The following is a 24,245-nucleotide window of genomic DNA, read 5'->3' on the forward strand; positions in this document are numbered from 1 at the left end:
CTAAGGAAGGGAATTAAGTGGGGACACAAAATGACAAAGGTTTGGGGGAGTCTAGGGTGGTGCCATGTTTGAGAGCACCTCACATTCATGATGGGGACGAGACGTACCGGCAAGACATGGGGTTCATCCGAGTGGTTTAAGGGACTCCAGAATCTGCCGACCAGGGAGGGAGAGACTTTGGTGACGAGAGAGCGCAGCTGCCCACGCCCTGGCGTGAGAACTGGCAAGAAGCGTGAGTTCTGGGTGAGGATCTGAATGATGACATTGGCTGAATTAGCCAGGGAGGGAGGAGTGGAGCCTGGTCCGGGCGGGGTTCTCGCGCTTCGGAACATAACCCTCGCCAACGTTCAAGATTTATGGGAGGGTATAAGCACAGCAAGGTTGGGTCTGAGCCTGGCCAGGTGGCTCAGGTGGTTGGCGCGTCATCCGTACACCAAAGGCCGGTGGTTTGACTACTGGTCAGGGCACATACCTAGGTTGCAGGTTTGATCCCTGACTGGGGTGCATGTGGGAGACAACCAATTGATGTTTCTCTCTCACATCAATGTTGCTCTCTCACTCGCTCTCCCTTCCTCTCTAAAATCAGTAACACATTTTTTTAATTAAAAAAAAAAAAGAAAAGATTGGGTCTGGGTCAGCCTGGGTGCTTGGCCCCCCCTCTTACCAGTTGTGTGACCTTGGGCAAGTCTGCTCGTCTCTGAGCCAAGGTTTTCCTGTCTGGAAAAATGAGGGCAGTACAGCATGCCCCTCGGAGGCTCCTGAGGATTGCGTGGGATGAATGTTCAGTGGCCAATACCCTGAGCCGCTCACCAAGGCCTCTGTCCACAGTCAGTGGCCTGCTCCTTCTTTCCTTCCCTGGAGACCGGCCTGCTAATTCCCCTCCACCCCCACCCAAGGAGGAGAGTCGGCCTCATCAGGGAGGGCACTTTCAGCTGACTGCCAAGGGGCTGAACTCAGCAGCCAGCAGCTTGCGTCCCTGTTTGTGATCAGCTGGAAAGACTATGTTCTCCACCTGTAGCCTTCGGGACAGTAAGTCCAGCCCCAGCTTTGCCTTCAGCTACAGCTCACAGCAAATCTCAGCTGGGGCAGGAGGGTGGCGAACACTGGCGGAACTGCTCGGGGAGGCAGCTGCCTTTTCTGATTCAGAGAGTAAGTCAAGGCCAAAGTGCTTCCTTTAAAAAATAATTTATTCCACACATCTCCTGGTAGGTTCCTCCGCCCACCGTTCCTGGGTAGCAGCTAGTTATGAAGTGTTCTTTCCCTCCAGAACCAAGGAGGCACCCCCCAACAAACATTCGGTTCCAAAGCCGCATGGGTTGCCCCCTCCCTAGCCTCGGATGGAATTAATAACTCATCTGTCTCCCGCCCCTCCCTGCCCCATGCCAGGGATGTCATTAGCTGACGACCAGACTGTTTTTTGCTTAAACTCAGACAGCCTCAAGCCTCTGGCTTGTGGGGGTTTCCTTAGGCAGCCCTGCCCTCCAAATTGGCCAGGTGTAGCACTGGGTGTCCTCACTGAAGTGCTGGGTGGTCCACCCCCTCCACCACGGCCAGCACCTGGGGACCGAGGGGGCCAGGAGGATGGCAGGCCCTGACGGTGCAGCCTTCTGAGCCAGGTGCTGGTGGGTGTGTCGCCAAGGCCTCCCTGAGCAAATCGACGTCCTTGCGGTCCAGTCCTTGGAAAGCAACAGTTCTGCCCGTCGGGGCCGGATCCCGCCGTGGACATCAAGGCAACAGGTAAGAGGGTGATGGTGGCTTGAAAGGGCCCTCCAAGAGGGGGGTGGCAATCAGTGGTGACGCTTGTGAGCAGGCAGGGCTGTGCATTTGGAGAGGGCTTTCCTCCACCTCCATAGTCCTGAAGGGCCGGAGAGTACTTGGAAAGGGTGGCTAATCCTGTGGTGCGGGAGGGGCTCGTCCTTGTCCTCAGAGGGGAGGGGCCGGCAGAGCGCCGTATGCCCCGCAGAAGAGACCTCCAAACGCCCTGGACCTCACGGCCAGGCAATTTGGCTCATTTTGCTCTCCTCTCAAAAACAGAATCTCTGAGGATGAGCGCTAAGCATGGCCCGCCAATGGCATGTCCCTAGTGATTCACTAGGGGACATCTGGGGAACCAGATTCCGTTTTATTCTCTTAATAAAAAAATCACTTGTGCCCTTTCCTGGGTGACTCGACAGTCTCCAAATGGTTACAAAAATAGGTTTCTCTTCCTCATCTTGTTTCTATATTTCTTTCTTTGGCCTCTTCTGCTGAAATACAGAAGATGCTTATATCAAGGCCTGGTCTCAGAGTAGAAAAATATAAGAGTTCACGATCTGATAAAAAACGAGCCTAAAAGGACCCCTGGATCCCACACACCAGGCACTGGAAGGGAAAGGCAACTTGGGTGCTTGGGTTCAATTTGGTTCAGTGATGCAGCAAAAATGTCTTAAGAGACAAAACTAAAACTTGCTAACGATGGAGAGGAGGCTCTTTGGGCCTGGAAGGGGCACCCCTGACCAGTTTATTGAGACAGGAGTGAGCTGGGAGCCAGCAGCCCTGCAGAAATGCCCAGGATGTTTTTTTGTTTTTTTTTTAAGCAAACCCCGAAGGGCCCGGCGAGGGCCTGTGTCGGCGGGTCGGCAGGTCAGCGGGTTCCGTGGCCCGAGGTGCTGCGCGTGGCCGCGGGCTGGGGCTCAGGTGGAGGCTGGGCTGTCCATGGTGGACAGGAGGTGAGCGATGCGTCCCCGCTCGGCCGGGCTGATGTGCTGGCTCATGTACATCATGCAGTCCACGGCCACCTCGGGGTTTTCTTGGACCAGGCTGCAGAGGACGGGAGAGAAGGTTGGGGTCACTGCTACCATCAGTTCCGTGGGCCTCAGGGCGGCCGTGAGAAGCCCTGTGCAGGGCTGTGTCATGTTCCTGGGTGGACAACCCGGGGCTCCCGAAGCTCTATGGTCACCATGCGGGTGACGGTCCCATGGGGGGCAGGAGAGAATATGGCCTGAGTGTCAGAATGCCCCACAGAACGACAGTGGACTCTACTGGTCACTTGTTGTGTGACCTGAGACGTGGCATTTCCCCTGAACTTCAGCTTCATGCCCCAAATGGGGTCCCACGTGATCTACCACCTGCCTCCCAGGGGACCCCATGGGAATGGGGCGAGCAAATCGTCCAGAAAGGCGGATACCAATTGGGAGCCAGCAGCCTGAGGCCTATTAATTTAGAAGGTGGGTTCTCTAGCTGTGACCTTGGACAAGTCACATGTATTCCAACCACGATCATGAATTGAAATCACTGCACTCCCAGGGCTTTGGGGGAGTTGTGGCCGCTTTGCCAGGGCCAAGGGGCTGGGGTCAGGGCTGAGCTACGGACATTTGTGCCCGAAGCTGAGCCAGAGGCCAGGGGACGCTGCAGTGTGGAGGATTCCAGCGGACGCGACGGGGACAGGCAGCCGGAGGCCATTGCCGGCTCGATACTTGACGGTAAGCCCGAGGGACGGGTGGGCCACTCACCCTCGGATGGTCTTCAGGACAGAGTCCCGCTTCAGGTACTTGATGTTCTCATGGATGGCGGAGCGCAGGCCGTCCCCGGCCTGCCAGTGCTGCTCCAGCCACTGCACCACCATCTGGTTGTTGTCCCACAGGTAGGCCTGGGGGGCGGGGCAGAGGCTGCCTCAGAGGGGACCCGCCGCTGCGCAAGCCCACTCTCGGCGCCCTGCGGCACCCGCCCGCCCGCCCGCCCTGCCTCCGGCCCCGGCCCACCTTGACGGCCCCCTCCGTCTCCACGAACCAGCGGCGCAGCATGGACTGGATGTGCACGTGGCTCAGCTCGCTGCTGACCTGCAGGATCTCCTGCTTGACCCGGTCCTCCAGCAGCAGGCGGCGCAGGCGCCAGTACAGGAAGGTGCGCGAGGTCTTCCACTCCAGGATGTCCTACGGACAAGCCGCAGGCCTGAGTGCCAGGGAAGGATGGGGGCCACACAGGATGCTGCCCGGGCAGAGCCCTGCAGTGGGCGCAGGCTCTGTGACTGTCCGGTTTCACAGGACGGGCCGCTGAGGCTCAGGGGGGTGAAGGCACCTGCCGGAGGAGCGGCAGGGCCAGGACTTCACCAGGACTCTAGACCGGCTTACCAGAGGCACGGAGGCCTTAGCACAGGGCACGGGGGTAGCAGCTGACAGCGGGACAGCCTCTGGGGGTGGGGCAATAGGGCGGGGGTTGTCACGGTCAGTGGTGGGCGAGCACAGGACAGAAGCTCTGCTTCCCAAATCTGGCTCAGCATTAGACACACACAGAGGTCAGACTGGTGACCCCTATGCCTTGTTGCCTATTGGAATCTCTTGAGGACTTAAAAAAAACAAAACAGAACACTGATGTCTCACTCCCACTCCAGAAATTCTGATTTAATTGGTCTGGAGAGCCACCTGGGCACTGAGATTTTTTTTAAAGCTGCCAAGGTGATCCTAACATGCAGTGTTTGAGCCCAGATCTCTTCCAGATGTTGGGAGCCACACGACCTTAGGATGGGCCATTCACTCGGGGGCTGGCCCGGCTGCTGCAGGCTCTTACAGAGATGACGCCCTTCTCCAGCATCCTGCCCGGCGTGTCGTGGAGGTCGGTGAACTGCACTGCCACCTGGTGGTAGATGGGCAGCAGCAGGTCCTCCCGGGCCTTCAGCCGGCCCTCCAGGTCCTTGCGGTCCTTGTCCGAGAGCTCAGACTTTCCTGGGGTAAGGGCACAAACCAGAGTTTGCAGGACAGCCCTGAGCTTTCACTGAGAGCCCCCCTCAAATGAAGCTGCTCGTGCAGGGTCAGAAACACACCCACAGGTGCAAGATGGCATTCAACCTGCAACTTTAACTCTGCCCCCTTTTATCAGACCCACTATGCCTGTAGGATGCCAGGCAGCTATTATTTTAATATATATTTCAAAATACAATGAGAATATTATAAACAACTCTGTGCCAATTTGACAATTTCGATGAAACAGACAAATTCCTTGAAATACACAAACTGTAAAAGCTCACCCAAGAGGAAACAGATAATGCCAATAGTTCTATATATAAGGAAGATGAATTTATAGGCAGAGGCCTCCTACCAAAGATTTAAAGAAACAATGCCAATTCAAACTCAAAAAATAAGAAGGAACACTTCCGACTCCTTCTATCAGATCAGCATTACCATGATAACAAACCAAATAAATTGCACCGTAATCCTGGCAATAGCATAGTTACAAAGACACTGCCACCTAATAGGGACTTTTGAAGAGAAGGACACCTAAGGCTCCAAGTGACACAAAGCTATCACTCAAACAGAATTGGTAAAATGTAAATACCTTATGCCTGATTAGAAATTCTAAAGGACCATTTTGTTACCAAAATTCTGATGTTCCTCACTGGTCCAAAATACTGCAATGGTTATATTTTGTGTTTGATGAGAAATACATCAACAAAGGCATTGCGCATGTTTTTTACGGTTAAAGGGGTTGACTTGCTATAGCTGGACATTTACAGTATCTCACAAGTTATAGCTGTGTTTTTGTATGTTTTCATTTTATTCTTAACAGATCAGAAACCTCCCACAACGAAGTCGCCTGGGCCTCTCCTGACCTCTGAGGGGTGATGTGTTTTGGACCCTCTCACCTAACTGTTCCACCAGCTTCTTGTAAGTAGGGTCGATCCTCTTCATGGCTTTGATCAGATCTTTCTTTCGGAACTTGATCTCCACTGTTCCCTCTGGCTCCAGGACACCCCCTCTGAAATAAAAGAGGCAGGGGTGAGGTGTGTGAGGGGGTTCCCCAGCAAGTGACAGCCAGCTAGGGACATGGGGCTGAGGCAAGAGAACCAGGACGTCTGGATGTCACTTCTTCGCTCTTTCATTGACTCAGTATATGACCTTGGGCAACTCACTTTCCCTCTCTGGTCATCTGCTTCTATATCCATAACATGAGGAACTGAGCCAAGTTTTTAAAATAAAGTTTTCCAAACTCTAGAAGGCCCTTTTGGTTCTAAGAGTGTATGACTTTCTCAAGAATAGCACGACCCTCCTGCTCCTCAGCCACAGTCCTTTCTGACCTTCCTAGTTTCTCTCTCCTAGACCCAGGGTACTGTTTCCGATCTCCTCAAAGCTCACAAAGGCACGGTGGGGAGTCTGACATGGTCCCATGTGAGCAGCCCTCCCATTTCCAACCCTCTCACTCATCCCTTATTCTCTACCTGCCCCCTTTTCCTCTGATAACTTAGAAGCCCTGAGGAATACTTTATGTATCTCTGAGCTTCCTGGCATCCAGAGTGAAAAGTTGAAGAGGCTGCTATCTAGGCACACTGAAGGCAGGACAGGTTTAGCTCACTTGTACCATATCACAATGCCTAGTATTGCCTGGTAAATAGTAGGTACTCAATAAGTTTTCACTGAATTCACGAATAAATAAGGGAGTGAACACAAGAATAAGATGCCTATATTTGGGCAGAACTACCCTTAGGCCTTTATATCCCGCATGGCATATAGCAGTGAGTTGTTACTCTGAAGGTACTCAAACACTGTGTTGCAAGTATTATTGTCATCATCCTTTCTGTAAATTTCTGGGATGAGTTCCACTGTAAAAAAGTGCCAGGAAGGTTTCTCTCCCTTGAAGAACTGGTATTCTCTCCTACAAGTATTCATTTAGTCATCTGGCTGGTATTTCTTGACCACCCACTAAGAGTTACTGTGCTGGGCCCTGGGTTATAAAATTGGATAAAATACAGCCCCCAAGAAACTCATAGCTTTGGGAGAGACTCTAAGTTTAGTGAGAAATAGATGATGGGTCGTATTTCCCTTTTCATCTTGGCTGCCAGGAAGCTCAGGTGCTTTTCATCTTTCCTTACTTGATTGAAAACATTAGTATAAGTGATGAAAGAAAAGACAATTCCTCTACCACCTCTGTGCTTCAGCCACGTGCTCTACTGAGAAAATCCAACTAGATACTGGATGTGAGTTTCAGGTAAAACTGAAGGCCCTCCAGCCTTCAGAAACTCGGAACGCCTCTGAGATCCCCAGCCAGTAGCTCCAAGGTGAGGGGGCCTCAGGACAGGCAGCGAGAAGAAGAAAAGGCTAAGCCAGGCTGAGGGCAACACATCCACCTGCTCTCTTTGTCCGCGTACATCTCTATGCACAAAGGGTTGATGGTGGAGTCCACAACCACCCAGGAGCCTCCCCGGAGCTCCGCGAAGGGTGGGATGTAGATGAGGACGGGCTGCCTGTACTGCCGGAGGCCGTCCACGATGTAGGCTCCGAACTTCAGCACCTGGTCATACATGTCTGAAAAGCAAGGCAATTGCCTGGTGAGGCGGCCTTAGGCCCGAGCACTCATCCAGAAGCCAAGCCTCTGTCGTCCTGGGGGGGCTGGGAAGGCGTGTCCAGCTGGGAGGCTTCCTGGCGCCGTGGAAAGGGCCCTTGGCTGAGAGTCAGGAGCCGGACCAGACAGACAGCTCTACCATCTGTTTCCTAATAGGGGGCTGAGTGTCTGTGTGACCTTGGAAAACGCACTCTCCCTGCCGGGGCCTCCATGTCCCCATCCATAAGGCATAGAGAGTGACCAAACTCTAAGTTTCCTTTCAGCCCTGCTCTGTCCCATCGTACCTAGCACACAGAATCACGCAGTCCCTGCCCTCCTGCCCATAAGCAGCATGGCCCTTATTTCCCAGAGGACACCAAGGAGTGTCCCTCCATGTGCCAAGCACCCTACACGGCAACAACAATAATAAAATCAACCGTAACCACACTGAGAAATAACGCCTCATGCCAGAGATCAGCTTATCGAATTCTTACCTTGGTCCTCTCTGAGGCTGGCCCTCTTCTTACCCCCCTTCGCAGAGGAGAGAAACAGGCTGAGGCCACCCAGCTAGCAAGGCTGCACGCCAGGTCAGCCTGCCTGCCAGGCCTGCTGTCTCCTCAGCACCCAGTGACAGCCACTAGCTCAAAACGCGCTCAGGGCCTAAAAAGCTCTCGGTCAGCCGCCAGGCCCCTGAGGCTCACAGCGGCCTCTGAGGAAGGCAGGGCAGACACACCGCATCTTACCAAGTAGGGACATGATGGCCCAGGCCCTGGGCAGCTTCTGGGACCGCCCCTCTCTGCCCTGCCACTCACGGCGTGACCTCTGGCAAGTCACGGCGGGAACCTTCTGTTTTTCTTCTGTGCAATGGGCTGTTGCCTGAACTGCTCCTGTCCCCAGGGTTGTAGGGGCTCAGCTGAGACGACAAAGGGACCGTACATGGGGGAGGCTGCCTTACCCTTCATGCCGCCGGAGAATCCCCTCCAGTTGGCAAAGATCATCAGGGGCAACTTCTCCTGGTTGAAGTCCTTGATGACCTGGGCTGTCTTGTAGGCCGAGTCCGGGAACCACACCTGGCCCGCCTGCTGGATTATCTGGAACACAGAGCCACTTGGATGAGACTCCTCTGTGCCAGGCCGACCTTGGGACACGGGACGGGTGGGCAACCTGACCAGCGTTGGCACCAACACCAGAGCCAGGGCTCACAGAGGGGCCCCAGCTGGTCTCTAAGGACCCCACTGGACCTGCACACTGTAGCCCAGAAAGGTTCCTATCGCCCATTCACAGGCTCAGAGGTGCCCAGAGTTAGTCAAGGCCACCGAGTAGGACCCTAGGACCCGCCCTCTGGCCCCTGACCTCCTTCCAGAGGCAACAGGAAAGGGGCGAGAGGTGGGAGGGATTCACAGGGACCTCCCGCCATCCTCTCAGGAAGAAGGAAGGTGGTGTGGGACATGGTGTACCCTGCAGGGTGCTGGAGAAATGGCACTGAGTCCCCCAGGGCCCCGTCTCCTGCATGTCTCTGAGCTGGTGAGGCAGGTACACGACCGCTAGGGCCCACTCCTGTCACTGAGCTGGCTGAGACAGCAGCCCCAGCTCCCCAGTCCCCTCACCTTTGCCTCGGAATCCAGGTTGGCGGGGTCTGCGGGCACTGCCACCTCCACTGTCCGAGTCTCCACGGCAATCACTCCAACAGGGATGCCCCCCAGCCTGCGAGGCAGAGCACAGGTGAGCCGGGAGCTGGGCGGCACCCCCAGGCAGATAAGGGGCCATGGGGTCCGCCCGGGCCCAGCTGACATTCAATGGCTGTTCGGAGAGGGGGTAGTAATGGCCAGATGGAGGTACACAGGGACAGTGCTATTGTCACAGGCAGGTTATTTTTTTATTTATGTTTAACCTTCACCCAAGGATATGTCTATTAATTTTAGAGAAAGAGGAAGGAAGAGAGAGAGAAGGAGAGAGAAAAAAAAAACACTGATGTGAGAAGAGGAACATTCAGAAAATCATCCCCCAAATTAGTCTTTCTTTTGGAACATCTGGGGCCAAGAAGAAAGCGTCCCTAGGCCCCGCCTGTCCTAGTGCCTGGGAGCCCCAGGGTCTGGAGAGGCCAGGGGCGTGCAGCCTGCTCCGTCCTCAGGGTTACCTTGCGCGTCCTGTCACCACGGTCTGGGCCCAGGGCGCCAGGATTTCTTTGAAACTGCCCTGGTCGAAGAATCCACTCTGCCAGGACCCCTTCAGATCTGTGGGCAGAAGGCAGAAGCCCAGGCTGAGGGGCTGGCTTGGTGAGGACCCCCGGGGGCTGCGTGGGGGTGTGGGCTGCTCTGCAGCGCTCTGTTCTGTTCTGGATGCTCAGAATGCAAGGACGGCCCGACCTGAGCCCGACGCCCAGATCGTTCTTCCCTGGAAAACCACACACAGAGCCCAACCCCTTGCAAAAAAAAAAAAAAAAAAAAAAAGGGAGGGGGCAGCTGCAAAAAACCCAAGTCAGGAATTCAGTTCATACAGAATATGCAACCACATCAGTTCCCATCAGCGCTAAACACACGGAGACCCCAGTCCCAGCCTCTGCCTTTTTTCCCCCAAGAGGCAAAGAACTGATGGGCGCCTTCAGAGGGCAGGGTTTCAGAAAGGGACTATCTGCCCCAAAACACTCATCCCTGGCCCCTGCCCAGCTGACTATAGCTTAATAATCATTTAACTTCCCATTTAACAGAGAATAATATGTTTAATTTCCCAGTGAGAGAAAAACAGAGAGGGAGAGAGGACACAATGAGGTCCGTCGCCCTGGAGAGGAAGCAGTGACTTAAATCCACCCCACAGTGCCCTCGGCTGCAGGTTGGATAAGGACAACCAGGCAGCAGGAGGGGTCTCAGGTTGCAGCCGTGGGAGGCTGGGCACTTGGGAACCAAGTGGCCCAACTTCAGTTTCAGCCTGGGGACTGGCCTGGCTAGACAGAGAAAACCATCATAAGAAGTCAGACAATTTTAAATCAAGATAAAACCAGACCTCTCTGTGCTCACAGGTGAGAAAGGCAAAGAGAAACAGAAGAGGGGGAGCAAGCCACAGGACTTCCTCTGGGGGCAGAGTCCGGCACACTCCCACCAGGCACCTGTCCTGCACTGTGCAGCGGGATGAGCAGGAGATTTCTAAAGGAGGCAGGCAGCCTGTGAAATTCTAGACTTGGGACGATCGTGATGGGAGCTCAGCTTTCCTGTCCTATTCTGGGTACTCAGAATGTAATCATATACCTCCAGGGGACAAACGTGCCGCTTTCAGAGAGACAGAGAGACTGTGTGTGTGCAAGTGCATGTGTTAGCACATGTGTGCATGTGTGTACCTGAGCGTCTGCACACGTGTGTGTGTGTGTGTAGAAGAGGGAGGAAGAGGAGAGAGAAAATCGGTCTTTGACATTCTGATGTGTCAGCCCTGGGTTTCTCACCTATATAACCAGAGGGCGGCTTGGGGAAGGAGGTCATGACCTCTGTCGCCCTCATCTCCGCCCATCTGCTCCAGAAACTGGAGGCTGGTTCCATCCCACCCTGGCCAACAGCTCAGGAAAAGCACAGAGTAAAGTCCCAATTCCTCCGTCCTTCTGCATTTGACCTCAGGTGCACCCCGCAAATGCCAATGCTTCTCACTCAGAGCTCCTTCATCTCAGGCCCAGAAAAGGAACCCAAGACCCAGGTCTCAGGCAAACACTAGAGCACTTACTTGGGTTAGGCCTCCCTGCAAGCATCCACCGGGGGTCGTAAGGGGCTCTCGATGGGAAGAACTCAATTTCTCTGTCAATGGGGTCAATGGGTGTGATGATAGGAACGGGGCTGTGATTGTCCTAGAAGAGAAAGCCAGGTCTCCAGCTGTTTCCTGTGCTTGTCAGCAGTGCCTGCCACGTGCCCTCTGGCTTCCCTCCTGGGACAGTGCAGCCCCAGCCCAGTCCCAACGCGCTCATCTCCACAACTGGAGCAGCATCGGTGAGGGCTTCCGAAGGGCCGTGCTCCAAACGTCCCGCCACTTAATCATCAGGACACCGCTCCGGGGTGGGGGCTCTTGTTATTCCCATTTCACAGGTGAGCAGACTGAGGTCTGACTGCTACTGAGGAGGAGCCAGGAATCTAATCCTGCCTGACTGTAGTCTGAGGAGTCTCTATTGCCCAATGTTACTTCTTCTGTTGAACCAAGAAGAAGGACAGGGCTGGGTGCCAGACAGGGAAGGAGGGAGGAATAAAGAAAAAGTCACGCAGCCACATCTGCAGGGTTTCCCACTCCCTGCAGCAAAGGGACTTAACAACAGCGGCCCGGGTCTCAGCTGTGGGGGGAGGCTGTACCTTTGGCATATAGGACAGCCACTCCAGGATGGTGTAGACGCCCTCGAAGTCGTCCGGCACGGTGACGTGGGAGACACCGTTGTTATGCATGATCTGCACGCCGCCCAGCTGGTTGTTGGACGTGTACACCTCTCTGCCCAGGACCTGCTTAGCCACGGCATGGTTAGCGAGGTCCCGCCTGGCCCGGGGCCCTTCCTCCTGTTTGGAAGTCATGTCCCGTGGGGGTCCTCACCCCTGGCTGCACATTAAAATCACCAGGGAGCTTTCAAAAACCCAGATGTCCAGGCTGCACCCAAACCGACTCTAACAGAATCTTTGTTTGTTTTTTAATCTCTAGATAATTCTAGCACGGAGCCCAGTTTGAGAAGCAGTGCCTTCTTTGATCACCTGGACTATGATTACTCTTGACGACTTTGGTCATCTCAAGAGCAAAACCCTTCCCTGTGTTTCTGAGTCAGTGGGTCTGGGAATCTGCACCTCTGACCAGTTCCCAGCGGGTACTGATGCTGCTGGCTCCGGGGCCAGACTTCTGAGGCCCTCGGTGAGATTTTTAGCAGACATTATGGAATGGAAGCTTTACAGCAAGGCGGAAATATTTTCACAGAGTACAAAGAGTGGAACGCCAGACCGCACATTCACTGAGATTCTAACCACGTAAGGAGAAGGGGTGAGAGGGAAATATACCAAAATTACAGTAGAAGCACGGTTACCTTTTTGGGTCTTTTCCCAATTTTTTATTATGTGTAATGCTGTGTTAAGCATTTTAATAATTTTTTAAATTAAATAATTTTTAGAAATTAGATGTAATATAAAGCCTACTCCTTTGGGGGCAGGGGCGGTCATAAGAGGCCCAGATATTTGCAAATTGGAAAAACAGCTCTTACATCGGTAGGAACGATATGGGTTTCGTACTGGGAGAAAACCACCAGGGGACCAGAGGGATGCTAAAGGGACCCCGGCCCCTCGCGGTCACCTTGTTGAGAGCACTGGCCCCCGTGAGAATGATGTGTGAGTTGTCCACCTGGATCACACGCTGGCCCAGCCTCACCAAGTAGGCGCCGATCCCAAGGGCGCGGCAGGTGACCTGCAGAGACAGGACGCCTTCTGAAGGCCCGAGAGTGATGTGCCCGCCCCCACAGCGGGAACCGGAGGGACACAAATGGAAGGCACAGCCGGGCCCCTGGCGACCTGAGTCAAGGCCAAACAGCAGAGGCCATGCCTGTCCCTCAGGCTCGCCTGCCCTTGGCTTCCTACCCAGGAACAACACTGTTAACCAAGGGGCATGTTTCAGACAGACGGCAGACACGGAATGTTCTGGTTCTTCCTCAAGAGGCAGGTGGGGAGTTCTCCTGAGCTGGGTCATTCACGAGCTATCACAGCCGCTCACACAACCGGAAGGACGGCTGAGTGAGCTCGTGAATCTAGCGGGTCCCAGGTAAGGTCTGCACCCAGATAGTATTATGGTCACGTCAACATCCTGGCTGTGACAACGTTCGATGGTGACGCAGGAAAGGTGCTGGGAGAGAGGTTCACGAGACCTCTCTATATTGTCCCATAACTTCTGGTGAGTCCAAAACTATTTCTAAATAAATAAACATGCACACACACACAGCTGATCACTGAACAACGCAGGAGTGAGAGGGGCTGACCAACCCCAGTCAAAGACCCATGACAATCTTCGACTCCCCTAAAACAACTACTAATAGCCTACTATTGATAAGGAGCCTTACCAATAACATAAACAGTTGATTAACACGTATTTTTATGTTATATATATATATGTGTTCAGAGAAGGAAAACTCTGACTCCAAAAAACCTCCGCTGCCTTGCGGCATACCTCTTCAGGGGAAAGGCTAAGGGAGTAAACCCCGACAGAAAATCCGGAGCCGGAGTCCCTAAGGCGGTTTGACGTTGTAGTCAACACCGGCAACTCCTGCGGCGCACCTGAAGCCAAGCTGTATTGACTCCGTCTTTCCCTTGGACCCTTCAGCTGCGAAGAGAGGGGGGGTCTGCTGCATGGGCAACAGCAGACCCTCCATATCACCCTGCCCAGGCTCTGTAGCTTCAGCTTCACTGGAGAGGACACTCCAGCGTCATCGCAAGATGTCGATTCAACACGGGAGGAGACAGATACCGTGTCACTCCCGAGTCGGACTGCACAACCATTCTCGGCGGTGCAGATAGACTCTTAAGAAGCTACACCATGGTCTCTCGAGACGGACGGCTGCCGACGATGATATATATATGTATTATATATTATATTCTTACAATAACGTGAGAGGAAAGAAAATGTTATTAAGAAAATCATAAGGCAAAGAAAACACATTTACAGTATTTACTGAAAAAGTCCATATATATAAGTGGATCCGCACAGTTCAAACCCATGTTGTTCAAGAGTCAACTGCGTATCTATAAAAGATATATATATGTAATATATATAAGGTATATGACGTACGTCTTTTGGAACAGATAAGCTATATACCTTTTAATATATTTCAAGATACATATGTTTTTGAAATATATAAATATATCTTTTTATATACACGTATCTTTTTATTTTGAAATATGTAGGAAATGCATGCAGCACGTACATAAAATCTAGAAAAGAAGTCAAAGGAAGGCGCTCAGGGCCAGTATTTTCCATCTTGGAAACTAAAGCTCCAACACTGAGTGTAGCAACAAGGTCCTGAGTGACAGTTTACTGTTAAGGATTGCTATCACTCCTACTGCCCCTAAAGACAGAGAATACTGTTGGAAAGACCAAGGCAGGAAGGGGAAGGTACTCATCCAATACCGGTTAAAATCGAACAAACGTTCTTCAAATACTTGACACCTTTGAAATAAGAGATTGGACCCTGATTCAAACAAACCAACTATTAAAAGGTAGTTCGAGATAACTTAAAACAGAACTCAACTGGGTTCTGAGGATATTAAAGAAGTGTCACTGATATTGTTGGGGGTAAGAATGGCAAATTAAGGGGTAAATCTTTATCTACTAAAGATCCAATTTCAAATGTACAGATAGAAAGACGTGAGAGGGAGCTTCCTTTAAAATATTCCGTATCTGGGGCAGAGGGCTGAGGGTGCAGGAATGGCCACCTGTTGATAACTGTTGGAGCCACATGAGGAGCACATGGGGGCTCATTATCGGCTCTTTCCTTTTGTGACTATTTTCAATTTCTATAACGTCAAGTTGAGACATAAAGGAGAATACAGTGCGAGGAGACTCACCAAGCTAATGGTGACGATCTCTTCGTAAGCCAGGGAGGACTCCCCAGCAATCATGCCTGAACCCCGCAGGTTCTCCACGCCCAGGCCGTCGTCCTTCCCGATAATATCCGTGATGACGTACCTTCAAGAACCAAACACGAGTTAAAGACCAAGATCTAGTCCAGCAAAATCCAAGGCTGATGCACTTCCCCAGGACCTGAGGCAGGAGGGACAAGCAAGGTGAGGGCCTGGAAGGTGATAAAGCAGCCAGAGGTGACATGAAAGCAGAGGTCTAGAACCCTCAGAATGGGCCCCAAAGTTTCCAGAAGACTCTTTGGGGGCCGTCTGACTGAAGTGTCACACCCACGTGCTTTCTGCCTGAAGCAATTGAGAACACCCTTTGGTCTACAGAGAGACGCGGGTATACGTGGGACGCCACTTAGCTCCCAATCAATCAGTCAGGACTCCATGGCCACACAGGTGTGGGAGACACCGTGCACCCCCTCCACCCCCGGCAGAGAGTCAGTCACAAGGCCCGTTAGCACACTGAGGGTTCTGAGGAGGCCTTTAGCAAAGATGCGCTCGATCTCATTTAACCCAATGTATCCCAAACCTACCTGACTAGGGAAATGTGCCCTCCTTCTCACATGCCATCAACTAACATTCCAGAAAACCCAGCCCGGGAAATTCTGATCTAGTCAACCTCCCTGAAAAAAGTCTCCACACCATTTCCTGGAAAAGACAGCCAGTGGCCTCGATATCGAGTTCGCAGGGAGCCGAGCCCTGCCCTGCCCACCCCTTCCAGCTTGCCAGATCACACCGCGACCTCAGTTTGGCTAGCTTGGTCATAAAATGCGAGCCTGCAGCTCTGGGGACATCATGGGAATTCCATCTAGTTCTTCCTGTGTAATGTGCTATTTGTGTGAGAGGCGCGGCATATTTGGGGGTGACAAGGATGGGTTCGCCTTAAAGAACACTCCAGGGATTTAAGTCATTAGTGCTGAAGGTCAAGCATCCCACTGTACACACACCACCGACCACTTGAAAACAGCCCCACAGGCCAGGAGGCAAAGAGGCAGATCCCCCAGCAGCAGCTGAAATTAGCCCCAGGAGCAATGAGGGAGCCACCTGCTAATCACCAACCTGGATTCTCCTTCTTCCTCGATGTGTTTACAATGGACGGAGTTCAGGGAGCTGATTCTGGTGTACTCTTGAGGGGTCAGGTACAGGTATTTAAATCCCTTAAAAAAAAACAAAAAACTTCAGTGAAGCTATGAATCCAGTTCCCCGCCCTCGGCAGCCACTGTTTTTAAAAATATATCGATACTGTAGGGAGGATGTTAATAACGTGTTAGCATGTTTACAATATGTTTACATGTCTGATACTAACACCATGTTAATAACAGCTATAAAATGAAGATCTGCTAAGTGCTTCCCACTCATCCTTACAACATAATCTCACTTTTTCCCTTGTCTGATTCTGCTTCTCAATCATCTTTTCACTATCACTCCCCTAGGGAGACTTTTCACTTTTTTCCTTATTCCCAGTTCTCCTCCCCAATTTCATTATAGTACTGCATGTGTGTATATATGAGGTCCGTCCAGAGAAAGGCCAACCTTTATGAATAGAACGAGAACGATTTGCACCACATCAGTGTAATCTGGCAGTCAAGGCACATGGACTGGAACGTGTATGCGTGAACAATGACGACTTCACTGTACTAGTCAGTGGGGGCGGTAGGCGCCGTGAGTGAGTGTGTGTACCGTGTGGCCATTGCATTCAAAATGAGTGAGTGAGCAGAACAACGAATCTGCATCAGATTTTGCGTTAAGCTTGAACATTCCATGGTGGAAACTATTCAGATGATTCAGGAGGCCACAGTTACAGGCAACTGGTGATTGGCAGCTTCATCAGAACAACGCGCCCGCTCATGCATCACGTCTCTGGAGTTTTTTGGTGAAACATCAAATCATCCAGGTGACTCAGCGCCTCTAGAGCCCAGATTTGGCGCCCTGCAACTTCAGCTTTTCCCAAAACTAAAGTCATATTTGAAAGGGAAGAGACTTCAGACCACTGATGACATTCAGGAAAATACTACAGGGCAGCTGATGGTGATTGGGAAAGTGTGTGAGGACCCAAGGTGCCCACTTTGAAGGGGACTCAGGTGTCACTGACTCATGTACAATGTTTATTGTATCTTGTGTCTTCTTCGATAAATGTCTCTATTTTTCATATTACAGGGCTGGATAGTTTCTGGACAGGCCGTATGTGTGTGTGTGGGGGGGGGGGTGCACGCGCGTGTGCTTTCTACATGAAAGAATAAATTTTGCCCCCTTTTTGGGGAGCAATATCACCCCCTTGGAAATGCAAACTCTGGTTGCAAAGAATGACTGTCCCCTGCATTTTCCCATTACAAAAAGTGTGCTTTTCTCTCATTCATTTTGCCTTTTATTGTAGCTGGTGTCTCTACATCTCCCAGACGATTTTTAAGAAATCTCTGAGGCCAGGGACTATGTATTTTTCACCTTGCATTCAGGAGATATATATTATATTATATGTATAAGTTAGTTCTGTGTTCATAAACTTTTTCATTACTGTTCCCTAAGGGGCCTGTTTAGATGTTTTTCTAACTGCCATGCCCTCCCATAAAATTTTAATACCAATATACAGTCCGCCTGCTTATGCATGGCTATCTGTGCTTTACGTAGAAAACGAGTAATAAGACTTTTCCGCCCCCTGTGGGCACTGTTACCCCCACTGAAAATACAATGCCAGCTGAGCAAGTGGCACAGCCACGCTGCTTCCCAACGTACTTTGTGGGGGTCTTCTGGGTCCACCCAAGCCACCTGGAACATGTGTTTGATCTCCTCTGCAAGGCCGATCCGGGCCCCACTGTTGGCTGCGAGGTAGATTTTGGGGATGCCCTCTGCCCGGGCCATCTCGGACGCCCGCAGGTACAGCAGGTCTTCTCCCACACCGAAGGATCCGATGCGGAAGGTGATGTCATTGCTGATGACGATCACGTCCCGCCCTTCCGGATACTCCTGGGTCTTAAACCTCATTTTGAAGGCCACCATGCCCACCTGGTGATGACACAAATGCACAAGGAAAACAGGTTTGTGTCTTCGGGGGAAATTTTTTGAAAGGGCCATCCCAGCCAAGGACTGGGCTCCGTGAGAACTTACCTCATTTCCCCCAGGAAGTCGGTTCATCTCCACCAGTTGGCCCTGGGCGTCCAGCACTAGCTCCGTGTACGTCAGGATGTCTTTGGGGTACTTGTCTGGGGAGCCCCACATTTTAAAGAGAGCCTGGGGAGAGGGGAGGGAAAAACACCTGAAGTCATCAGTAGGGAGGCACATTTTCTAGTTCTGTCTCTTTTTTCAATCATGAGCTATTTAAAGCACACAGAAAAACATGCAGAATAATAAACACCTGAGTGCCCAATCTCGCGGTTTTGTCAAATCATAATTTTTCCTTAGTTGCTTAAGATTAAAAAAAAAAAAAAGAAAAAAAGATGTGGTTGGAGCCTCTACTGTATCCCTCCTGGTCCCATCCCTGACTATCCTCCCCCCATATGCCTCCAGGTAACCCTAATCCTGCATTTAGTGTCTGCCAGTCCTCAGCATGCTTCCATGCTTTCATTTCATCACATACGCATACATGTACAACATGTAGGATTATTTTGCCTGGCTTAAGCTTTAAATAAATGACATTGCACTGGACACATCCTTCTGTAACTTGCTTTTTCAACTCCTTGATGTGTGTGGGAGATGTATCCATATTGATAAGTTTAACTCTGGTTTATTCATTTTTCCTGCTATTCAGTTTCCCATGGAGTGAATATATCACAATTTATGTATTCAGAACGTTTCTGTTGCTTCCAATTCTACAGTATTACCAATGATGCTGTAACGAACATTTTTATGGTCTCTTCTTATATACACAGACGAATTTCACCAGGTTTATACCCAGGAGTGGAACGGATGGGCGTAGGGTTTATGAAATTTCAACTTTACTTGATAATAGCAAATTGCTCTCAAGTTTTTTGAGACCCTTCACAGTTCCAGCAAGATTATAGAAAATAAGAACTCCTTTGCTGCCCACACTTGCCAATACTTAGTTTTGTCAAATATTTTAACACTTGCCCATGTGTTGGGTGTGAAATTGTATTTTGGTATCAGTCTGTACTTCATTAATTATTAGTGAGCTGAGTGCCTTTGAATATGTTTATTGACCAGGTGAGTTTTTATTTTTTTGCCAATATCCTATTTATTCCTGCCTAGCTTTTAAAAATAGTTTTGCTTTTTTTTTTTTTCTAATTGACTTATAAGTGCTTTGTAGAGAATGTCGATCTAATCCTTTGCTGTTAATAAGCATTAAAATATGTTCTCCCAGTCTGGGCCTTGTCTTTCCTCTTTTGCATAAAAGAATTTTTTAATTTTAAGGTAGTCAAATTTACAAGTCTTTTCCTGATTACCTTGTGCATTTAACGGACTCTAACTGGCTTTAATCCTCTTGAAATTTATTTTTGTAAACTACAATAAATGAGGTAGAAATCAAAATTTATTTTTTCAGTTAGATAAGCAATTTTCTTGGACCTTTTAATGAAACTTATTTCCTTGACTCACGATCCCACCTCTGCGTTCTGCAAGGTTCCACTTACGCGTGGGTCTGACTCGAGGCTCTTTTCTGTTCCCCTGTTCTGTTCGTCTAGCCCCACTACAATCATACGATGCCGGATTGTACTGCAGCTTTAAAGTAAGTAATGGCATCTGCTAAGATGAGTTCTCTTGACGTTTTTCTTTTTCAAAATTGTTTTTGCTTTTCATGGGCTTTTGCTTTTCTATATGAATTTTTAGGCTTCATCAAAAACCTCTGGAATTATACTGAATGCACTAATTTGAACAGAACTAATATCATTACAATATTGAATCTTTCCATCATTCACGAACATATTTTTCCATTTATTGAGGCTTCAAGTATTTCAATAAAGTTTTAAAATTTCTTCCATACAGTTCTTATATGCCTTTTACTTATTTATTCCTAGTAACCTTATAGTCGATCTTAATATTGTAAGTAGCATTTTTTAAAAATTCATTTTATAATTACTGCTGATGAGAATGCAATTCAGTTTTGTATAGTGATCTTGTATCTAGCAATCTTGCTTTGTTACCTAGATCTATAGGTTCTCTTGGATTATATATATGTAGACATTTATATAATCTGCAAAAAACACCACTCTGCTTTTTTCTTTCCATTCATTATACCTTTTATGTCTTTTTCTTGTCTTATTACATTGGCCAGGACTTCCAGTAAAAAATGTTGAAGAGAATTAGTGATAATGGCTAATTTTGTCCTGTACTTGTCTTTAAAAAGAATACCTCCAATATTTTACTATTAGGTTTTATTAATTTTATTTTTTTTTTTTTTTTTTTTTTTTTTTTTTTTTTTTTTTTTTTTTTTTTTTTTTTATTTTTTTTTATTTTGGTTTTTCAATTACAGTTATCCCCTTTTCCCCCAATTTCTCTCCCCCACCCAGCCCACCCCCTCTCCCGCAATCATATCCCTCCCCGTTGTCTATGTCCATGAGTCTTTTATACAGGCTCTTTAATTAAACCCTTCCCTTACTTATCCCCCTTCTCTCCCTCTCCCCTCCCCCCTATTGACTTCTATTCTGCTCTTTGTTCTATTTAGTTCCTTTGTTTGTGTTGTTCTTTAGTTTCCTGTATTAGGTGATATCATATGGTATTTTTCTTTCTTTGCCTGGCTTATTTCACTAAGCATAATTCTCTCTAGTTCCATCCATATTGTTGCAAATGGTAGGAGTTCCTTCTTTCTTTCTGCTACATAGTATTCCATTGTGTAAATGTACCACAGTTTTTTGATCCACTCATCTACAGATGGGCACTTAGGTTGTTTCCAGCACTTAGCTATTGTAAACAGTGCTGCTATGAACATAGGAGTGCATAAGTTCTTTTGAATTGGTGTTTCAAGATTCTTCGGGTATAATCCTAGTAGTGGAGTCGCTGGTTCAAAAGGCAGTTCCATTTTTAATCTTTTGAGGTAATTCCATACTGTTCTCCATAGTGGCTGCACCAGTCTGCATTCCCACCAACAGTGCAGTAGGGTTCCCGTTTCTCCACATCCTCGCCAGCACTTGTTGCTTGTTGATTTGTTGATGATGGCCATTCTGACTGGTGTAAGGTGGTATCTCATTGTGGTTTTTATTTGCATCTCCCTGATGGCTAATGATGTTGAGCATTTTTTCATGTGTCTATGGACCTTCTGTATGTCCTCTTCGGAGAAGTGTTTGTTCAGGTCCCTTGCCCATTTTTTAATTGGGTTGTTTGTTTTCTTGATGTTGAGTCGTATCAGCTCTTTATATATTTTGGAAATCAGTCCCCTGTCTGTGATGTCATTGGCAAATATGTTTTCCCATATGGTTGGTTTCCTTTTCATTTTGCTGATGTTTTCTTTTGCTGAGCAGAAACTCTTCAGTTTGATGTAATCCCATTTATTTATTTTTTCCTTTATTTCTCTTGCTTTAGGAGATGTATCCGTGAAGAGATTGTTACGTGAGATATCTGATATTTTCTTGCCTATGTTTTCCTCTAGGACTTTTATGGTGTCACGGCTTACATTTAAGTCTTTGATCCATCTTGAGTTTATTCTCGTGTGTGGTGTAAGTTGGTGGTCTAGTTTCATTTTTTTGCAGGTCCCTATCCAGTTCTCCCAGCACCATTTGTTAAAGAGGCTCTTCTCACTCCATTTTATGTTCTTTCCTCCTTTATCAAAGATTAGTTGACCATAGAGGCCTGGGTTTATTTCTGGACTCTCTATTCTGTTCCACTGATCTATATGTCTGTTCTTATGCCAGTACCATACTGTTTTGATTACAGTGGCTTTGTAGTATTGTTTGATATCTGGTGTTGTGATTCCTCCTGCTGTGTTCTTCTGTCTCAAGATTGCTTTTGCTATTCGGGGTCTTTTTTGGTTCCATATGAATTTATGGAGTATTTGTTCTAGGTCTGTGAAATATGTCATTGGTATTTTAATAGGGATTGCATTGAATTTGTAAATTGCTTTGGGTAGTATGGCCATTTTGATGATGTTGATTCTTCCCATCCAAGAACATGGTATTTGCTTCCATTTATTTGTTTCTTCCTTAATTTCTTTCTTCAATGTTATGTAATTTTCAGAGTACAGGTCTTTTATCTCTTTGGTTAAGTTTACTCCTAGGTACTTTATTTTTCTTGTTGCTATAGTAAATGGTATTTTCTTTTTTGTCTCTGTCTCTGCTATTTTATTGTTGGTGTACAGAAATGCCTTGGATTTCTGTATATTTATTTTGTACCCTGCGATTTTGCCAAATTCACTTATTATATTGAGTAGTCTTTTAGTGGAGTTTATAGGATTTTCTAGGTATACTATCATATCATCTGCATATAATGAAAGTTTCACTTCCTCTTTCCCAATTTGGATTCCTTTTATTTCTTTTTCTTGTCTGATTGCTGTGGCTAGGACTTCCAACACTATGTTGAAAAGGAGTGGAGAGAGTGGACAACCTTGTCTCGTTCCTGAGTTCAGGGGGAATGCTTTCAGTTTTTGTCCATTGAGTATGATGTTGGCCTCAGGCTTCTCATATATAGCCTTAATTATGTTAAGATATGCTCCCTTTATTCCCATTTTGCTGAGTGTTTTCATCATAAATGGGTGTTGAACTTTATCAAATGCTTTTTCTGCATCTATTGATATGATCATGTGATTTTTGTCTTTCATTCTGTTTAGGTGATGTATTATATTTATTGATTTGCGAATATTAAACCATCCTTGCATCCCTGGAATGAAGCCCACTTGATCATGATGTATGATCTTTTTGATGTGTTGCTGGATCCTGTTTGCCAATATTTTATTGAGGATTTTAGCATCGATGTTCATCAGTGATATTGGCCTGTAGTTTTCTTTCTTTGTTGTGTCTTGACCTGGTTTGGGGATTAGGATAATACTGGCTTCATAGAAAGAGTTTGGGATTTTCCCTTCTTCTTGGATTTTTTGGAACAGTTTGAGGAGGATAGGAGTTAGTTCTTCCCTGAATGTTTTGTAGAATTCGCCTGTGAAGCCATCCGGTCCAGGGCTTTTGTGTGCCGGGAGATTTTGGATTACTGTTTCAATTTCCTTCTTTGTTATTGGTCTGTTGAGACTTTCCACCTCTTCTTGATTCAGTTTTGGAAGGTTGTATGTTTCTAGAAATTTGTCCATTTCTTCTAGATTGTCAAATTTCTTGTCATACAGTTGTCTGAAGTAATTTCTAACTATCATTTGTATTTCTGAGGTATCAGTCGTGATTTCTCCTCTTTCATTTCTGATTTTGTTTATTTGTGTCTTCTCTCTTTTTTTCTTGATTAGACTGGCTAGAGGCTTGTCGATTTTGTTGATTTTTTCGAAGAACCAGCTCCTAGTTTCGTTGATCTTTTGGATTGTTTGTTTAGTCTCTATGTCATTTAGTTCTGCTCTGATCTTGATGATTTCATTCCTTCTTCTTGCCCTAGGCTTTGTTTGTTGTTGTTGTTCTAGTTCTTGTAGCATTGTGGTTAGGTTTTTTATTTGAGATTCTTCTAGCCTTTTCAGATATGCCTGTATTGCTATAAACTTCCCTCTCAGGACTGCTTTTGCTGTGTCCCACAGGTTTTGGGTTGTTGTGTGCTCATTATCATTAGTTTCTAGAAATTTCTTGATTGCTTCTTTGATGTCATTGTTAACCCATTCATTATTTAATAGCATGTTATTCAATCTCCATGAGTTTGGGTGTCTTTGATTTTTTCCTCTGAGGTTGATTTCTAGTTTCAAGGCATTGTGATCTGAAAAGATGCTTGATATGATTTCAATTTTCTTGAATTTGTTGAGGCTTGTTTTGTGACCTATCATGTGGTCTATCTTTGAAAATGTCCCATGTGCACTTGAAAAGAATGTATATTTTGCTTCTTTGGGGTGAAAAGTTCTATATATATCAGTTAGATCCATGTGGTTTAGTGTGTTGTTCAATGCCTGTATATCCTTGGTGTTTCTTTGCTTTGATGATCTGTCTATTGTTGATAATGGAGTGTTGAAGTCCCCTACTATGAGTAGGTTTTATTAATTTTAGGTTGATATTGTTTATCAAGATAAATTCCCTTTTATTGCTAGCTTATTAGAAGTTTTTATTATGAATAGATATGATCTTGTCAAATACTTTTTATAGCTGTTAAGAAATTTAAGTTTTTTCTTAATCTATTAAAATGATAAATTATATGAACAGACTTCCTAATATCAAATCATGTAAGCAGTTATAAAATAAACCCTACTTGGTACTGGCCAGGTAGCTCAGTTGGTTAGAGCAACATCCCAACACACCAAGGTTGCAGGTTCCATCCCTGCTCAGGACACAT

General features: G+C 47.9%; 1 protein-coding gene across 2 annotated transcripts in view; it reads right to left on the minus strand.

Annotated features, from left to right (window-relative positions):
* Positions 1-1,515: 1,515 nt before the first annotated feature.
* Positions 1,516-24,245, minus strand: part of ACACB (acetyl-CoA carboxylase beta) — a 97,549-nt gene continuing 74,819 nt past the window's right edge. For both annotated transcript variants that reach the window (XM_090291317.1, XM_090291318.1), the window contains 16 exons: positions 18,006-18,128; positions 17,634-17,903; positions 15,963-16,060; positions 14,841-14,961; positions 12,583-12,693; positions 11,610-11,753; positions 10,996-11,116; positions 9,428-9,524; positions 8,898-8,994; positions 8,246-8,381; positions 7,097-7,274; positions 5,618-5,730; positions 4,546-4,700; positions 3,741-3,911; positions 3,492-3,628; positions 1,516-2,799 (listed from right to left, as the gene is read on the minus strand). In XM_090291317.1, the coding sequence (XP_090147443.1) occupies positions 2,673-2,799; positions 3,492-3,628; positions 3,741-3,911; positions 4,546-4,700; positions 5,618-5,730; positions 7,097-7,274; positions 8,246-8,381; positions 8,898-8,994; positions 9,428-9,524; positions 10,996-11,116; positions 11,610-11,753; positions 12,583-12,693; positions 14,841-14,961; positions 15,963-16,060; positions 17,634-17,903; positions 18,006-18,128 (2,199 nt within the window). In that variant the 3' untranslated portion in view covers positions 1,516-2,672. The remainder of the gene's footprint in view (positions 2,800-3,491; positions 3,629-3,740; positions 3,912-4,545; positions 4,701-5,617; positions 5,731-7,096; positions 7,275-8,245; positions 8,382-8,897; positions 8,995-9,427; positions 9,525-10,995; positions 11,117-11,609; positions 11,754-12,582; positions 12,694-14,840; positions 14,962-15,962; positions 16,061-17,633; positions 17,904-18,005; positions 18,129-24,245) is intronic.

Source organism: Furipterus horrens, unplaced genomic scaffold, assembly GCF_987537825.1.
Source record: "Furipterus horrens unplaced genomic scaffold, mFurHor1.1.pri manual_scaffold_11, whole genome shotgun sequence".
NCBI lineage: Eukaryota > Metazoa > Chordata > Mammalia > Chiroptera > Furipteridae > Furipterus > Furipterus horrens.